Source organism: Eptesicus fuscus, chromosome 13, assembly GCF_027574615.1.
Source record: "Eptesicus fuscus isolate TK198812 chromosome 13, DD_ASM_mEF_20220401, whole genome shotgun sequence".
In the NCBI taxonomy this organism is placed as follows: Eukaryota; Metazoa; Chordata; class Mammalia; order Chiroptera; family Vespertilionidae; genus Eptesicus; species Eptesicus fuscus.
In genome coordinates, this window is record NC_072485.1 from 43,967,810 (window position 1) to 43,984,675 (window position 16,866).

The window sequence follows — 16,866 nt, forward strand, 5'->3', positions numbered from 1 at the left end:
CCTGACTCGCCATCTCCCTCTCCCTTGCTTGTCCATTCCCTTAGTTATTAAGCCATCAGGACAATGAGGTTCTACTCAGCATCAAAAAAATCTTTGGAACAAAGCCTCAAATCTATTGACCACAGAGTTTCAGTCAAACTAGACTTCAGTTGTGTTTCAGTTCCAGACCCAGCAAAGAGGAACCACCCCACCGACCACACCCTCATGACACCAGACAGGATGACACTATGGCTGACATTAAGACCTGATACAATGCTCAACTTCTCCCCGCCTTGGCCCTGGCCAGCCAGCAGAACCCACAACCCCAACTCCCTCAGTTGCCATAATTAATGATTTTCCACCTATAGAAGCCATCACCTGGATGCCATCAGGGAACCAGGTCTCAGAGCAATAGCTCACCTGGGACTCTGGGTTTGGTGTCATTTCCTTCAAAATAAACCCTTACTTTCTTTGCTGCAAACTCCTGTTTGCGATTGATTGGGCTTTGGTGTCTAACAAACCCCTTTCCTTGGTAACAAAAGCTGGCACTTTACTCCTGTAATGGTTGCTATCATGCTCTGGATAATTTCAGTTCTCCCTCTGCCCATATAAACGAGTCTCCATGGTGTGACCCTTGCCCACTTCTTGTGGTATCTCTTGTTTACCTGGAACTCAAAGTACAATCTCATGGAACCAGTTGCAGATTACAACAAATTGCTTATCCTTCATTCTAGCCATTTCTGCCTCCCAGAGGTATAACTCAACTGCAAGTAATGCACCAGAGGAACTCTTGATACCCTAATGGTATCCAAAAGTGACCATTATTTTCAATTTCGAACACAGTACATTTGATAGAAGGTTGGCCTGGATAAGTCTTTGTTGTGGGAGTTCTGTGCATTGTAGAATGGTTAGCTGTATCCCTGACCTCTACCACTAGATGGCAGCAGCCTTCCCCGTAGTCATGACAACCAAAACTTTCCGACTTTGCCAAATGTCCCCTGGGGCAAATCTTTCCTCCCCACCCAACCCTTCTACAAACACTGGGTTAAAGCATTACTTTCTGCCGTCGCCCTGAAGGACTGCCACCATTTGATCCAGAAGCTCCGTCCCCTTTCCTTTTCCTGCCAGCCCCAAGAATTTCACTTTCACTTCTCAGCCAGTTCCTCAGGAGGAACTACTTCCTGCAGACGGAGCCCGGGTTGGAGAATGAACCCTGACCAGAACTGCCCCGTCTTTTCCTCACCACTTGAACCAGGAGTCAAGACATCTCCGCTGGGACCTGAAGGTGTGTGGGGAGGTTTAGGGCAGGCCCAGCGTGGGAGACTCGCGGAGAGAGGTACTAGGTGAAGTTAGGTGAGGTATTTTGTGGCGCAGATGTGCTCTGAAGGGAAGAAAAGCCAGCTGCAGGCTTCCTACTCTGAGTGCAGACACAGGGCAGCGTCTGGAGAGGGACAGCTTGAGAGGAAGGAGTATTGAAGAGGCAGAGGGCCTTGTTTGCTTCCTGGAGGGACCCTTATTTTTTCCAGGCTGAGTTCATCCCCATCCTCTATCCTATAGTTTTGATTACCTATCTTGCTGAAGGGGACTGTAATCTCTCTCTCTCTCTCTCTCTCTCTCTCTCTCTCTCTCTCTCTCTCTCTTAAAGAGATAAACAGAAAGTCTGTTCTACTCACTCCACTCCGTTTGTAAACGAGGTCCCTGTTTTACAAATGTGCGAAAGCCCAAGCTCTTAGTATGGGGCATCAGATAGAATGGAGTCTTGGGGACATGGCCAGGGGTAATATTGAACCTGATTCTTTCAGGCCCCTTCTGCAACCACCGAGGGGCTGTCTGTGGCCTTCCTGACACATCCTCAGCTGCTGGCCAGTCTGAAGACAGCAGGCTAATGATTGGTCTGCTGCCTGCCTCTGAGGCCACCTTTTCTCCTGTGTCCTGAGCTTCAGTCTCAGGGCTCTATCTACTTGCACTTCCCTGAAGAGACCTGCTTGCTCTTACTTCAGTGGTTCATTGACCCTGACTGGTGTCCTCACCTGCCTCGGAGCTCTTAGACACACCTTTGCGTTGATTGTTACCTCTGCTGCTTACTGTTTTTCTTTGTTCAGAGCTCATTAATAGGGGTTGACTATTGCCCAGAAGGAGACCAAAGATTCAATGGTCTTGCTAAGAAGTTTAATATAAATATATATCTATATATATTAAAATATAAAAATTAAAAAAAGAAGTTTGCTCCGACACTGATCATGTATCATCCTAAGGTCATTAGGGAAAAATTTGCACACCCTTGACATGTCACATATTTTCTGACACATACCCATTCTATCCTATACTCCCACTTTTCAGAAGTCACTGTTACTGCTTTCCTGGGAATCTATGCCTACCCTGGAAAGGGTCCATTTCTGCCCACATATTGTCTCCCAGGGTCAAGAACAATGCCTAATACAAGAGATAAAATAGATGTACTTACTTATTTTTTAAAAAATTTAATTCATATGAATGAAAGCAGGCTGCTGCTGAGAAAAAGTGCATTGGATATCCATTCAACATGCAAAACATGTTAAATACATATAAGAGCTTACATTCTAGTTGGAGAGAGATCATAACAAATTATAAATAATTGATGTGATATATAAGAAGGTGACTAGCCCTGGCTGGTGTGGCTCAGTTGGTTGGAGCATCGTCCCGTACAACAAAAGGTCTAGGGTTCTATTCCCAGTCAGGGTACATACCTGAGTTGCAGGTTTGATGCCCACGTGGGGTGCGTACAGGAAGCAACTGATGTCTTTGTCTCTCTGTCTCTGTCTCTCTCTCTCTCTCTCTCTCTCTCTCTCTCTCTCTCTCTCTGAACAAATCCTCAGGTGATGATTTAAATAAAAAAAAGAAGGAGTTGATGTCAAAGCACCAGAATGACTATGATTATGGGCTAATGTTTTTAAAACGTTGAATTAGGGTGAGTGACATGCTGAAAACTTTGCTAGAGCTCTTGGGGAGAAGGGTCATTAATGTGGAGGAGATTTAGCCTTGGACTCTAAGGGGGGGCTGAATTAGAGACTCAGTGTTTCTGAGTTCACCTGGTCTCTGGATGCCAAAAACAGGTCCTACTTTCCCCATTGGCAGTTCATGACCCAGGACACCAAGGGAAGTATCTAGGATATTGTCCGAAAACTGCAAAGGAAATCCTTTCTGCACTTCACTTCCAGGAGACACTTTCATTTTATTATCTAACCTGCAGAGAGGCATAGATTTTGCCTTATTATAAGTCCAAATGTGAAGAGAATACTCAATTGTGGGATTCTCAGATGTCTGACACTTAGGGTAACCTGACAGTTCCATCAGGCAGATGCAACTTGTGTTCCTTCCCTAACTCCCTGACTGCTGCTCAGCTCTTGGGTCACTCTTAAACATTGGTGGAGTCACTGCCCACCCATGTGTGGGGCTCTGCCTTCTCTGTACCTTTCTCTTTCTATGATCATTAAGATGGCAGGTGTTTTGACATCAACTGCTTGTAGTCCCACTCTGATGTGAGGTCCACAACCTCGTGGGAGAAAGCATGCTCTGTTCCTCTCTTCTCCATAGGTTCTTGGTGTTTTTCAGCATCGGTTGGATATTGAACAGAATAAAAGATAACAGAGAAGTGCACACCTGTGGTTGGCTCAGATCTTCCATTGTAAGCATGGGTAAAAATTATCATGTTACATAAACCCCTGTTTTTGTTAGTCACCAGAGCCTGATCTAATCAATTGCCACCCCAGAAAGGGGCTAATAGTATATGGATTTTAGACAATTTTTAGTATCTGTACCATTGGCTGGATTGCTCCTTTCAACCCCTATTCATGGAAGTCTTATTCCTCATCAGGTTCAGTTCATGAATCATTAGAGAAGTGAGCAGATTCCTAGGCCTACAGGTATCTCTATACAGCTTTCATTATATCCCCATCCTTTCTTTTTAGAGCAAGGGGAAGGGGAAGATTTATAGTTTGTTACACATCTCAGATCTTTCACTATCAAATTATTTCAACTATATTAATAACCTAATGCTGCTGTAACAAGTTACCACAAATTAGATGGGTTAAAACATCAGGGATTTATTCTTTCGCAGTTCAGGACGACAAATGTCCAAAGTCAAAGTAGTGGTAGAGTTGGAGCCTCTAAGGAGAATCTGTCCCCCCTCTCTCCCTTAGTTTCTGGTGGTTTCCAGCCATCTCAACAGTCCCTGCCTTGATGGCCTTCTTTGCCACCATTGTTACATGGCCTTCTTTCTTATGTATCTGTGTACCCTTTCTTCTTCTTTTATTAACTCTGGTCATTGGATTTAGAACCTACCCTCTTCCAGTATGACCTCATCTTAACTTGATTACATCTGCAAAAACCTCAATGCAAAATAAGGCTACATGCACACAGGCAAAATATTTGTGTGAGGGACACAATTTCAATCCATTAGAAGACATATCAAGACATTCATAGCCACTGAGGTCTTCTCCCCTCACCTTACAGCTCCTTGTCCATATTTAGCCCAGGCTGTAAGAGTCAGTGTCACCATGCTACTGCTAATGGACCACCGCTATACTTCCAGGTTTGGTTTGCCATTCCTACTCATGTGACAACAGGAAATAAACCAGCCAGGTTTACTTAGCTTAGCAAAGGCATATAAGATAGGAGACATAGCATGTTGGCCACTGCCCCAGGTGAGCTCTAATGAGAGTTTGTATGGAGATCTAAGAAGTACTTTATACCCCCCATGACAGGTCTTTTGTAAACAAGGGACTGTCACCTTTATATCATTTAGGAAGTGTCACATTTCTAGACCCTTAGGCTCCTGTATTGCAAAAGGCCTAGCAGCTCTCTGCACACCAGCCACAGTGGTGTTCTAAAATTAGTAGAAGATGCTGTGTCCTCCATCAATAGGGCATTCTTCTCCCTAAAATATTTTTCCTATTTACCATTCCATATTCCCTTCTCATCTTTTATCTTTCAGCCTAATCCTTACTTATTCAAAGGGGATTTTTTGATGATCTCCTATTTAATTTCCCCAAAACGTGTAATTCTGTGCGGTGGTGTTTATCATACCTACCAGACCTCTGAAAGAGGACCCTGAAGACATTCTATTCACTCCAATTCACTTACTAAATTGAATAATCTTTGTAAGTCACTTGATTCCATGTACAGATCAGGAAAAAAGAGAGTATTCTTATTTTTTAAGGATTTTTACATGAGGAATAAGTAGGTCAAAGTGATGTGTAATTGTAACTGGTTAATAATTGTTAGTAATAAGATTACTTCCCTATAGTGGTCCTTGCTGTTTCTATCAGTGTCGCTGGGGAGTAAATATCAGAAGGCTTCGTGTGGGACAGACTGGAAACCATTTCTGTGGTCCCAAAGCTCACCTATCATGAGCTGCTAATTAAAGGAAAGAAAAGATAAAGCACTGATTTTTTAAAAAAGTCTAATTGCCTATGGCAGTGGTTGGCAAACTGCGGCTCGCGAGCCACATGCAGCTCTTTGGCCCCTTGAGTGTGGCTCTTCCACAAAATACCACGGCCTGGGCAAGTCTATTTTGAAGAAGTGGCGTTAGAAGAAGTTTAAGTTTAAAAAATTTGGCTCTCCAAAGAAATTTCAATCGTTGTACTGTTGATATTTGGTTCTGTTGACTAATGAGTTTGCCGACCACTGGCCTATGGAGAAATGAGGTTCTTTATATATTTGTCTAGTATTGTGTTCCCAGACAAGTGCCTGGTCCATGTGTGGATTACACTTTAGGAGTAGGATATTTAAGGAAGGATATCATAAATTATATAGTGGTAATAAGAAAAAGATGTCAAATAATACACCAAATGATGCTTTGGTGGTTGTGCTGTAGAAAAGTTAGTCATACTAGACATGCAAGAAGGAAGTTCAGTGAAATATAAGAGGAAGTCACGCAAATGTCAAGGGAGGATCATTCCAGGATGAAAGAAAAGCAAAAGCTCTGAGGCATTGGTGGCTTACCCAAGTCACTGAATTCATTTTTCCCCTCTCTTTTGCTATGTCTTTCAGTTTTTCAGCCTTGACCCATCTTTAAAGTGTGCACAGTTAGCATCCCTTTTATTTGTGCCATTCTTATGGCATATCCTTTCAATCTGCCCACCCATCTAGGAATCTTTAAGCAAGAAGAGCCTCAGGAAGAAACCAGGGGAGTAGCTGCCATGGCTTTAAAATTCCTGGTGAACATGAAGGAGAAGGTGACTTGTGCCATCTGCCTGGAACTTCTGACAGAACCCCTGAGTCTACACTGTGGCCACAGCTTCTGCCAAGCCTGCGTCACTGACAACAAGGAGTCAGAGATCGGCCCAGGAGGGGAAAGCAGCTGTCCTGTGTGTGGTGTCAAATACTCGTTTGGAAACCTATGGTTTAATCAGCATCTAGCCAACATAGTAGAGAGAGTCAAAGAGGTCAAGTTAAGCCCAGAGGAAGGGCCGACGAACGATCTCTGTTTGAGCCATGGAGAGAGACTCCGACTCTTTTGTAAAGAGGATAGGAAGGCTATTTGTCAGCTTTGTGAATGGTCCCGGGAGCACTGTGGTCATCAGATAGTCCTCATGGAGGAGGTAATCAAGGAATGCCAGGTAAGGCCCAGGATGGAGGGAGATGAGGTGAAAGATAGTACTCCGGTGGGAAATCTCACCTTTCCATCCTACTTTACTCACCACAGCATCTTAGTACTGACTCCTGTAATTTCCTTCCATGTGTCACTTACCCTATCTTGGCTTCCCAAGCCTGAGGGACATCACTGTGTATTCCTCCCATTTACATAAAGTATGAGTCTAAGTACAGACTTTGGCCAACAGTGAAAGTTTTCCTCTTTTCTCCTTCATCGTGTGGATGGAGAATTTCTTTCACAAGTTTAGCTCTCATTACTCCTCCCAGCAGGACGGTTGCTATTAACATTGGGGATGGGATGTGGAAAGAGTTTTAATAAGAGAATAGGACTTTCCTTGGCCATAACAGAATCAATATTTACTCTAAAAAGAAAGAAAATCAGGCTACTCTTGGTGAGGAGGTAGTCACTTTCATTACCCAGGAATAAAGAAAACATTCACCTCCTCAGATTTTCTCCCAGGTCATAGATTATAATCACCAGATTCTAATCAGTAAACCAGTCTCTTCTGAGATCAGCCTTAGTTATTCCTCATTTATTCTCTTTCCAGGTGCTAAGAAAGACCATGGCTTGACTCTGGTATGATTCCTCTCTCTCACAGGACAAGCTCCAGGCAGCTCTGGGCAGGCTGAGGAAGGAGCATCAGGAAGCTGAGAAGTTGGGTACTGACATCAGAGAAGAGAGAACTTCCTGGAAGGTAGGAGGAGACTCTTCCTGGGTAATTTCTGACATAGGAATCTTGGCAGGAACTTCCACGCCAATCACAAGGAAGCCCTTTTCTCTTCATTCCCTGACATTGAATGAATCCAGAAGCCATTTGGTTAGTTCTCTTCCTTGTCCTGTCTCTGTTGGGGGTGGGGGCAGGAGAGTAAATGTTACAACTAAATATATTACAATTACAAATTGTACACACAGACATTTGGAATTGAGAGCAAAAACAGTCTTAATGGTGAGGAAGGCTGAAGAATTCTGTCTTCCATTCCTATTTTCCAGTGAGGCTTTACACCTCCAGTGGGAGGAAGGCAAGATTCAAAGTTCAAATGTGAGAGTGTGGGAAGGCATGAATGTCTAGGACAGTTGTCTACAACCTAAAACTCGCTCCAGTTTTACATTTGTTCCAGGGTTGGACTAAATAAGAGAGTCTGAGGCCTTTTGGGTTTATACTGAAAAGGAAAAACAGCTTTCCCCCAAATTGCTCCCCTGTTTCTAATTCTTTCCTGGTTAGAACTCTCTGAAAATATTTTTTTTTTTCCTGGCTCCTAATCCCTTCCACAATAGGCTCTCATTACTTCTCTCTCTTGTTTCACCTTGCAGAATCAGATACAGACTGAGAAACAAAGGATAAAAACAGAATTTAATCAGCTTAGAAGCATCCTGGACAGTGAAGAGCAAAGAGAACTGCAGAAATTGGAGGAAGAGGAGACGAAGACCCTGCATGACTTAGCTGAGGCTGAGAATGAACTGGTTCAGCAGAGCCAGTTGCTGGAAGAACTCATCTCAGATCTGGAGCGTCGCAGTGAATGGTCAGCCATGGAGCTTCTGCAGGTAAAAAGGGGACCCAACCTGAGATTCTTAAAACACAGCCTAAATTGCCTTCTCTTCTGTGCCCTTGGATCTAATCCTGGTGTTGACACTAAAAGGTTCCTTTGACCTTATAGAGCGCCTGAGAATAAAGTCAACAGAGAGGGAAGAAAAGAGAATCATGAAACACAAAAAGGCCAGGATTTGCACTGTCAGATCCATCTGTGACTAAAGTAATATCTCTCTGGACACATTTTTTTTTTTTTTTTAACTCTCTGCTAATACAGAGAACAAAACATTCCTTTGGTTGTAAACCTGGCCAGTGGCATTAAGAGTAAGGCCAAATACAAGGAGTCCCCAAAAAATGTATACACACATTTTTTTTTCCTGATAGCTCAATTGATGTTTCTTTCTTATCAAATTTAACCCATTGAATAATTAATAATTATTCAAAGTATGTATACATTTTGAGGACACCCTATATATTGATACATATTGTTCAAAAACAAATCAATCCATAGTGGTAATGATGTGGAAATGCAGACAACCAAAATAAGTTAAGGATATAGAAATGACGAATTGGTAAGATGTTTTAGTGTTTGGGAAAGGGACTGAATGTGTATTTTAACCATTTTGACAAGAGGGCGTAAGAAAGAAAACAATACGGTTTGGTGAATAGAGATTCTGTTTTAGATATTCTGAGTTGTTGCTATGTTTCTTCTTTGCTGTGGAATGTATTATTCTGGATACATGATGAGACACAATAGACAATGACTAGATATGTGAAGTTTGGAATCAACAGCACCTGTGTGTGAATTAAAATTAAAAAAAAAAAACTGGAAGAGGTTTTCTATACATAACATCATGCATTCTGCTAATAAAGAAGAATTTTACTTCCTTTCCAAGATAGATGCTTTTTACTTCTTTTCCTTGTCTAATAGTCTCTATTGGAACCTTTAGTACTATGTTAACACAAGTAGTGTCAGCAGACATCCCATCTTGTTCCTGATCTCAGGGGGGAAAGTGCTCCGTTTTTCATTTTCATCATTCAGTATGATGTGTGCTCGCTGTGGGTTTTTCTTAGGTGCCTTTATTAGGCTGAGGAAGTCCCCTTCTATTCCTAGTTTATTGTTATTACTGTTTTGTTTTTATCATGACAGGCGTTGGATTTTGGCAAATGATTTTTTTTTTCTGTCTTTTGAAATAGCTATGTGTTTTTTATCTTTTGTTCTATTAATATGATGTTTTATATTGATTGCTTTTATGTTCAACCAATTTTGCATCTCTGGAATAAAATCTTGACCATGATATATAATCTTTTCTATTTTTCTGGATTCAATCTCCTACAAATAGTTAACAGTTTCGATAGTCATAAAGGATATTGGCCTATAGTTTACCTTTCATGTGATGTCTTTGTCTGGTTTTAGCATCAGAATAATATTGGCCTCATAGAGCAAGTTAGGAAGTATTCCCTCATCTTCTATTTTTTTAGAACAATTTATGAATTATTTGTAATATTTCTTCTTTAAACTTTTAGTAGAATTTCCCAGTAATGCCATCTGGGATTGCATTTTTCTTTGCTGGAAATCCACTCCAATTTCTACATGTTTCATGTCTATTCAGATTTTTCAATCCAATCTCTACATGTTTCTGATCTATCAGATTTTCCAATCCAATCTCTACATGTTTCAGGTCTATTCAGATTTTCTATATCTCCCTGAATCAGTATTGGTAGCTTCCATGTTTCTAAGAACTTGTCCATTTAACCTAGGTTATCTAACTTATTGGCATACAATAGTCCCTAACCTTTATAATATTTAATTTCTATAAAGTCATTAGTAATGTCTCCTTTTTAATTCCTTATTTTAGTAATTTTCCTCCTCTCTCTTTTTATTCTTGGAATGTCTAACTAAAGGTTTGTCAATTTTGTTAATATTTTCAAATAACTTTTTATCTTTCTATCCTTTCTTTCATTAATCTTGCTCTAATATTTACGCTCCTTTGTTCATGTTTTCTTTCTTCTCCCTAGGACACAAGTGGAATCATGAAATGGTACGTATGGATGACCAGGAGTGGTGCATTTATAAAGAAAGGTTTGTAGTCATGAGAGTTATTTGGTCATCAACCAGAATGAAAACTCTCCCAAAGCAAGAAAAGTTAAATGTAGTATTATTTTAAATTGCTGAGGATTTAAGTGTCCCATATTTATTGAGAATGAACCAGATTCTATGGTAGTGAATCCAATGGTTGAAATTCACAATTAGAGCCAGTAAGGATAATAAGGATAAGGGACTTCTCTATCAGACTCTTATTACTACATTCAGTTCACTCTCTGTCCTTGCTCTGGTTCCTGTATTTCATAGATGCTTGTCTTTATCATATGCAGGGCCTCCTCGAGCTCTAACATAGGTTATGGGGCAGCACCTTTATATTTACTTTGCTTAGCAGGAATAGAGGACACCAGGCCATTCTACAAGGTTCTCTTTCGAATTCCAAAAACAGACTTTAGCCTTGTGATTTGTGGCTTTGACCCTTGTGCCAAGAATTAATATATCTTATTCACACACTTTAAAAGCTTAAGTAGGAAAATGTAGCCTTTGTGTCTGAAGTCGCCAATTCATCTGGCAGCTTCAAGTTCTTTACAAACACATGAGAGTCTAACCATTTTTGTTCAGTAGACAATTTTTCCTTTTCCAAGTGTTTTTAACTTTTCCCAGAATACCTGACATCTCAAATGTTATTTGTGGGCCACACCACTGGAGTTCAGGCTTTGGACTGGGGCACAGGATCAAAGGGTCTCCAAAAGGAGACCTGTATCCCAGTCAGGATCTGCAGCCTCACCACTGATCTTCCTGGAAACCACACCTGGGCCCCTTTATGGGAGACTCATTGTGATGTGGAAAATGACAAATATTACATACCATTTTAGAGGTAGCAAAGGCTTTTCTTATACATTATTTCATCTAATTCCTATTATTTCCATGAGGTATCAAGGGAAAGGCTAATTATTATATTTTTTAGAAGAAGAAACTCTTACTTTGAGGTGAAGACCTTCCCAAGGTCACACAGAGGGTAACTGGGAAAGTAGACATGAGCACATTTTTTCTGGCTCCACTAGCAGGGGACTTCCTTCTCCCCTCCTCAGGCTTCTCAGAGAAGCAGGTTCAAGTGCATTAATGGCATGAAAGGAGAGGAAGAAAGTGGTATTAGAAGGACAAAAAGGTATGAGATGTAGGATCAACATTTTTTTTTTTTTTTTTTTTTTGTCATCCCTAGGAGCGAGGTGTGGACATTGAAGAAGCCAAAAACTATTTCCAAAAAACTGAAGCATGGATTCCGTGCTCCAGATCTGAGTGGAATGTTGCACATGTTTAAAGGTGTGGAGAGCCAGGGCAGGAGTGTGGATCTAAGATGTTTATGGTGTCAGGGACTAAACTGGGATGTGGGTAAGGGGCTGATATAGTCTCATATGAGGATAGAAAGGAGGGTGTTCAGAGAAGGGATGTTGCTGATGGAGATGTGGTTAAGGGAGAATGGCTAGATTCTGGTTCATTCTCTTAGCTTCACAGTCTTCTCCCCTTCCCCTATTCTAGAGACAAGCTATCAGTGTTTAATCATTTGCTTCTAATCAACATTATTAAATCTTTTATCATTTCAGAGCTAACACGTGTCCAGTGCTACTGGGGTAAGAATTTACTGCGTCTTTAAATCACTGTGTTCTGATCCCCTGTCAGAAGTTTGTGGTTTCAGTGAGATCTGATGATCTTAGCCCTAGGTGTTTCCCTCACTTCCCAATATGTATATATAATACACTAGTGGCCTGGTACACAAAATTTGTACATGGAGTGGGGGTTCCCTCAGCCCAGCCTGCACCCTCTCCAATTTGGGATTCCTTGGAGGATGTCCGGCTGCTGGTTTAGGCCCGATCTTTCTCGCAATCTGGGACCGCTGGCTCCTAACTGCTCACCTGTCTGCCTGCTTGATTGCTCCTAACTGCCTCTGCCTGCCTGCCTGCCTGATCACCCCCAATGCCCTCCCTGCTGGCCTGATCTCACCCCCCAACTGCCCTTCCCTGCTGGCCTGATCTTGCCCCCAACTGCCCTCCTCTGCCAGCCAAATTGGTTCTGATTGGTCGGTTGTTATGCCAGTCAGTGTCAAAAGCTCCGCCTCCCAGGCAGCCATTGGCTCCTTACAGTTGACCCAGATTTGGTTCTGATTGGTCAGTTTCTATGCTAGTCAGCATCTCTGGTCCTATCAATGGGGCCTGATCAGAAAGGCGGGGCTGATCAGCAGGTGGAGGCCTAAAGAGAAATGGCGGCTCGGCTGCTGGCCAGACTGGGAGAGAAAGAGAGAGGCAAGTGCTTATCAAAAGCTGCCTCAGAGGCAATGGATCAGCCCCTGCTTCTCTCTTCAGGTCTCTTGCTGACCCTGATTCACAGTCCCCTCAGCAGTAGGTGCTAGGGCGGAAGCAGACAGCACTGACTTCCGGTTTTTATATATTAGGATTATTCCAGAGCTTTACCCCACTTGCCCTATCATCAATACAAGTTCTTCCTAGTCACCTTCCAAGTTCCCTCACCAAGTCACCAGATAAACCAACCCCTATATCTATAACTAATCTTATCTTTTTATTTTTCTCTGCAGTGGACATGACATTTAATCCATTCAACTTAAATTTGAATCTCACCCTTTCAGAGGATCACAGACAGTTGGCATCTGTGCCGATTTGGCCTATAAAGTATTATAATTATGGTGTCTTGGGATCCCAATATTTCTCATCAGGAAAACACTACTGGGAAATAGATGTGTCCAAGAAGACTGCCTGGATCCTAGGGATATACTATAGAAAACGTTCCTGTAATAAAAAGTTTGGTGTTAGACGAGACACAATTTATCAAAAGGCTTACTCCAGATTTAGACCTGAAAATGGCTACTGGGTTGTAGGGTTACAGAATGAATCTGAGTACAATGCCTTTGAAGACTCTTACACCTCTGATCCCAAGGTCTTGACTCTTTCCATGGCTGTTCCTCCCCGCCGAGTTGGGGTTTTCCTAGACTATGAAGCAAGGACTGTCTCATTTTTTAATGTCACAAACCATGGGTCACTCATCTACAAGTTCTCTAAATGTCACTTTTCCCAGACTGTTTATCCCTATTTCAATCCTTGGAACTGCCTAGCTCCCTTGACTCTGTGCCCACCAAGCTCCTGAATGTTCTTCCCTCATCCATTTCTGTGTAGCGACTTGTCCTGGGGCTCATCTCCTGCACCAGGGCTGATATCTACATTCAAACCTTCTCTTCCTTGTTGTTTCTCTTCTTTAGAACTTTTACTAGTTCTTGGGATTTGCAACTCTTTCTGGATTAAGTTAGAAGAGAATCTTATTTACCCAGTTACCCTTTTCTGTATTCTCAGCGACATATATCTTATACCTCTTAAAGACAGAGCAATATTGGTGTAACATCTCTGCCCTGATATTTCTCCATATTTTCCTTTATCACTGATTTTGAGAGCTATGGAAAAAGCTGTCTGCAACCATGCATGACCTTAGGATAACCCATAATCACCCCACCCACCAACAACAACAACTAAGGAGTATTTGAGTGCATGTCTGTTTGTTTCCTAACACACAGCAGTGTCATCAGACAGTTGAGGAGAAAAACAAATGTCATAATGTACCCAGAGTAAAAATTTTATGTTCAGAGTGTTTTATTTTAAATCTCTTCTCTGACATGGTGTGTAACAATGAATACATTTTTTTAATAAAACATAAATTGTGATTTTTAAACTGTACGCAACTCTTTAAGATTGTTGTATGAAACTGTCACTCAATATGAAGTACCTATTTAAGGGTCCTGCATGATTTAATAAATATTTTCTCTCATGATCACAAAAATGTATAAGCTGTGTCAGTGTCCTGTGCAATGGAAGTGTTCCTTTCAGAGGAACAGAGAATGATTCTACTGAAGCACATTTGTCAAGTGCCCAGAATCTACTTGTCAAGATCACTCCAGTCCCAGTCTTGTGTTACAGAACTTTTATACACAGGTTGTTACTTTTTTTGTTGTTGTTGTTAATCCTCACCTGAGGATATTTTTTTTTAAATTGATTTTTAGAGAGTGGAAGGGAGATAGGGAGAAAAAAAGAGAAAGATAAAAACATCCAGGTGAGAGAGACATATTGATTGGTTGCCTCCCATGTGTGCCCAGAGGGATAAAACCTGTAATCCAAGTATCCAAGTAAGTGCCCTTGACTGGAAATCAAATTAGCCACCCATTGGTGCTCAGGCTGGAGCTCTAGCCACTGAGAACATTGACCATGGCAAGGCTGGTACTATTTTATGACCCTTTATTGGAAATTTAAAAAACTACAAAAATTTGAGTTTCCAAATTTATCCAGCAGAGGAACCCATATCTAGGGACAGCCTTTTGGTATTCTGGGCTTTTCCTGTGCTAAAACATCTGAGCATAGCACCCTATATACCATCCAATTCACTTTTATTTTTCTTTTATAATCAGTTTCAAATTATGAGAAATAGACTCACTGAGAATAGTAAAGGAACAAACTTTCTTTAGAGAAACATCCTATATAATAAAACCCTAATATGTAAATTGACCAAACAGTGGAACGACTAGCAGAACATCCTGGTTGCTGTGATGCACACTGACCACCAGGAGGTAGAGGATCAACACAGGAGCTACCCTCAGTTGGGGGTAGCTCCTGCATTAAGCCTCTGGCCCCCGAGAGGGAGGTGACTGGCGGCAGTGATGGGGGTTGGGGGAGAAGAGCCAGCCAAGGTGGGTGCCACTGCCCCCCCCATCTCCCCACCCACCAATCACCCCACAGATATCCCTGATCACTGGCCAGGCCTAGGGACTCTACCCTATATATTGGGAACAGTTCTTAGATTTAAAAATTAAAACCTGGCAGGGCTACTCTAACCCTGAAAAAATAGGATGATGCAGTGATAACATGCATGGACTCTGGCTTGCACATTTTGTGGTCAGCCCTGATTCTGACACGTATAACTGTGTGACAAAACCAATTACTTAACTTCTCTCTGCTTCAGTTTTTCCACCCATAAGATGGGGAAAATGGTACTACTGCCTCAGAAGGATCATATGTACTACTTTTTATAATCAGGGCAAAAACAAATGTAGCTGGCCATACAACAGCAAGATGCCTTTCACCTGTATGAAAAATATGGTCACTGGTGCATGCAGTGTCCCAGATTATGAGAGGGATGTCCAACTGCCAGTTTAGGCCTGACATCCTTCAAGGGGTCCCAGATTGCGAGAGGATACAGGCCGGGCTGAGGGACTTCCTCACCTCCCATGCATGAATTTTGTGCACTATGCCTCTTGTACATTATAAATTAGGGCAGCTAATGCACAGAATTCAAGTCAAGACATAAAGAGGGAATAACATCCCAGTAGAATGAAAAAGAGAGTACTTGGCTTGGGAAAGGTATGTACATGCACTTATACTTACACACACACACATACACACACAAACACACACACACACTTTATAATTATATACAGAGAGGGTGCATATCTTTATCCAAGTAATTTTCAAAAGTATCATAAAATAAAGAAATTCTTATCAATGGAGAGAGCATCAGCCTGTGAACTGAAGGGTTCCAGGTTCGATTCCAGCCAAGGGCACATGCCTGGGTTGCGGGCTCGATTCCCAGTAGGGGGTGTGCAGGAGGTAGCAAATCAATGATTCTCATCATTGATGTTTCTCTTTCCCTCTCCCTTTTTCTCTAAAATCAATAAAATATATATTTTTAAAAAGTAAATTCTTCATGGAGTTGAAGAAATTTATAAACTTATGAGGTATGTCCCAATGTTCCATGGCTAATGAGTGGAAGAGACAAGATTAGAACTGACTAAGTCTGTGTTTCTCCAGCTCAGGTGCCCTTTCTGTAGTTCACTTCCAAGGAAAACATAGCAGCCAAATTACCTAGGTTATGGGTAGCAGGGAAATCCCATGCGATGTTGATTTACACAAGGAACCTGAAGCATGATGGGAAAATGTTAGGTGCCAAGATATAGTGATGTGCTCAAACCTCATAGACATTAATTAAGCAGGAGCTGCTCATAGAAATGGTGAAAACCAAGTTGAATACTTAATGACCAGAGTGCGCTTGTAGGTGACATGTTGTAGAGAGTGACCACTGGACAGTTAAGAGCTTTGACTTTGAAATCAGGTAGAATTTCATAATCATACTGATGTTGCTACTTACTGGCCCATATTAGATTAAATTAAATCACATTCAGTTTCTCATCAGAAATAAAAATACTAAGAATAACAGGATAAGAATGTTGTGGGAATGGAATGTTTGCACTAACTTTCTCATTTCCTAGCACATAAGCAGTGGTCCAGATTGCTGTTGATTCATTTTATGTGGTTTCAAATAGTGAATGTTGGGAAAGAATATTAATCTACTTTAAATATTAGTACTTTAGTTGTGCTTTGAAATAGAATACTTCATTAAGGAACCACATCCTTTTTAATCTCATCTTTTTGCATGATAAATATTCTGTTTTTTAAATTTTTCAAATATGTTTGATCTTATGGTTAGCTTTCTAGTACACAGTTTTAGGTTGTAATATATTTCCTCTAAACATTTTCTTTGGATTTGCTATTTAATAATCTGCTATCAATCTCATTGCCTTTATCTATTGGGGTAAAAACACTTAACATAATATTTAACATCTTAAATGCTTAA

General features: G+C 41.3%; 1 protein-coding gene across 2 annotated transcripts; it reads left to right on the forward strand.

Moving 5' to 3' along the window:
* The first annotated feature begins 1,057 nt into the window (after positions 1-1,057).
* LOC103303440 (E3 ubiquitin-protein ligase TRIM34-like) lies at positions 1,058-14,002 on the forward strand. 2 transcript variants are annotated; one of them, XM_054724726.1, is made up of 9 exons: positions 1,205-1,264; positions 3,553-3,643; positions 6,109-6,578; positions 7,212-7,307; positions 7,925-8,155; positions 10,161-10,183; positions 11,408-11,508; positions 11,790-11,816; positions 12,776-14,002. In XM_054724726.1, exons 3-9 carry the CDS (start codon positions 6,159-6,161, stop codon positions 13,339-13,341), a joined length of 1,464 nt encoding a protein of 487 aa, XP_054580701.1. In that variant the 5' UTR covers positions 1,205-1,264; positions 3,553-3,643; positions 6,109-6,158; the 3' UTR covers positions 13,342-14,002. The 2 variants fall into 2 exon arrangements, with proteins under 2 accessions (XP_008158661.2, XP_054580701.1); XM_008160439.3 differs by lacking the exon at positions 3,553-3,643 and having other exon boundaries at positions 1,058-1,264.
* Positions 14,003-16,866: the final 2,864 nt, after the last annotated feature.

What these genes read in the sequence shown, in the direction of transcription:
- LOC103303440 (XM_008160439.3), top strand. Translation starts at nt 1,186, where the DNA reads ATGAACCCTGACCAGAACTGCCCCGTCTTTTCCTCACCACTTGAACCA. An exon ending in ACAAGTGGAATCATGAAATG is followed by an intron (nt 10,184 to 11,407) that starts GTACGTATGGAT and finishes TGTCATCCCTAG; the next exon opens with GAGCGAGGTGTGGACATTGA. An exon ending in AATGTTGCACATGTTTAAAG is followed by an intron (nt 11,509 to 11,789) that starts GTGTGGAGAGCC and finishes TTATCATTTCAG; the next exon opens with AGCTAACACGTGTCCAGTGC.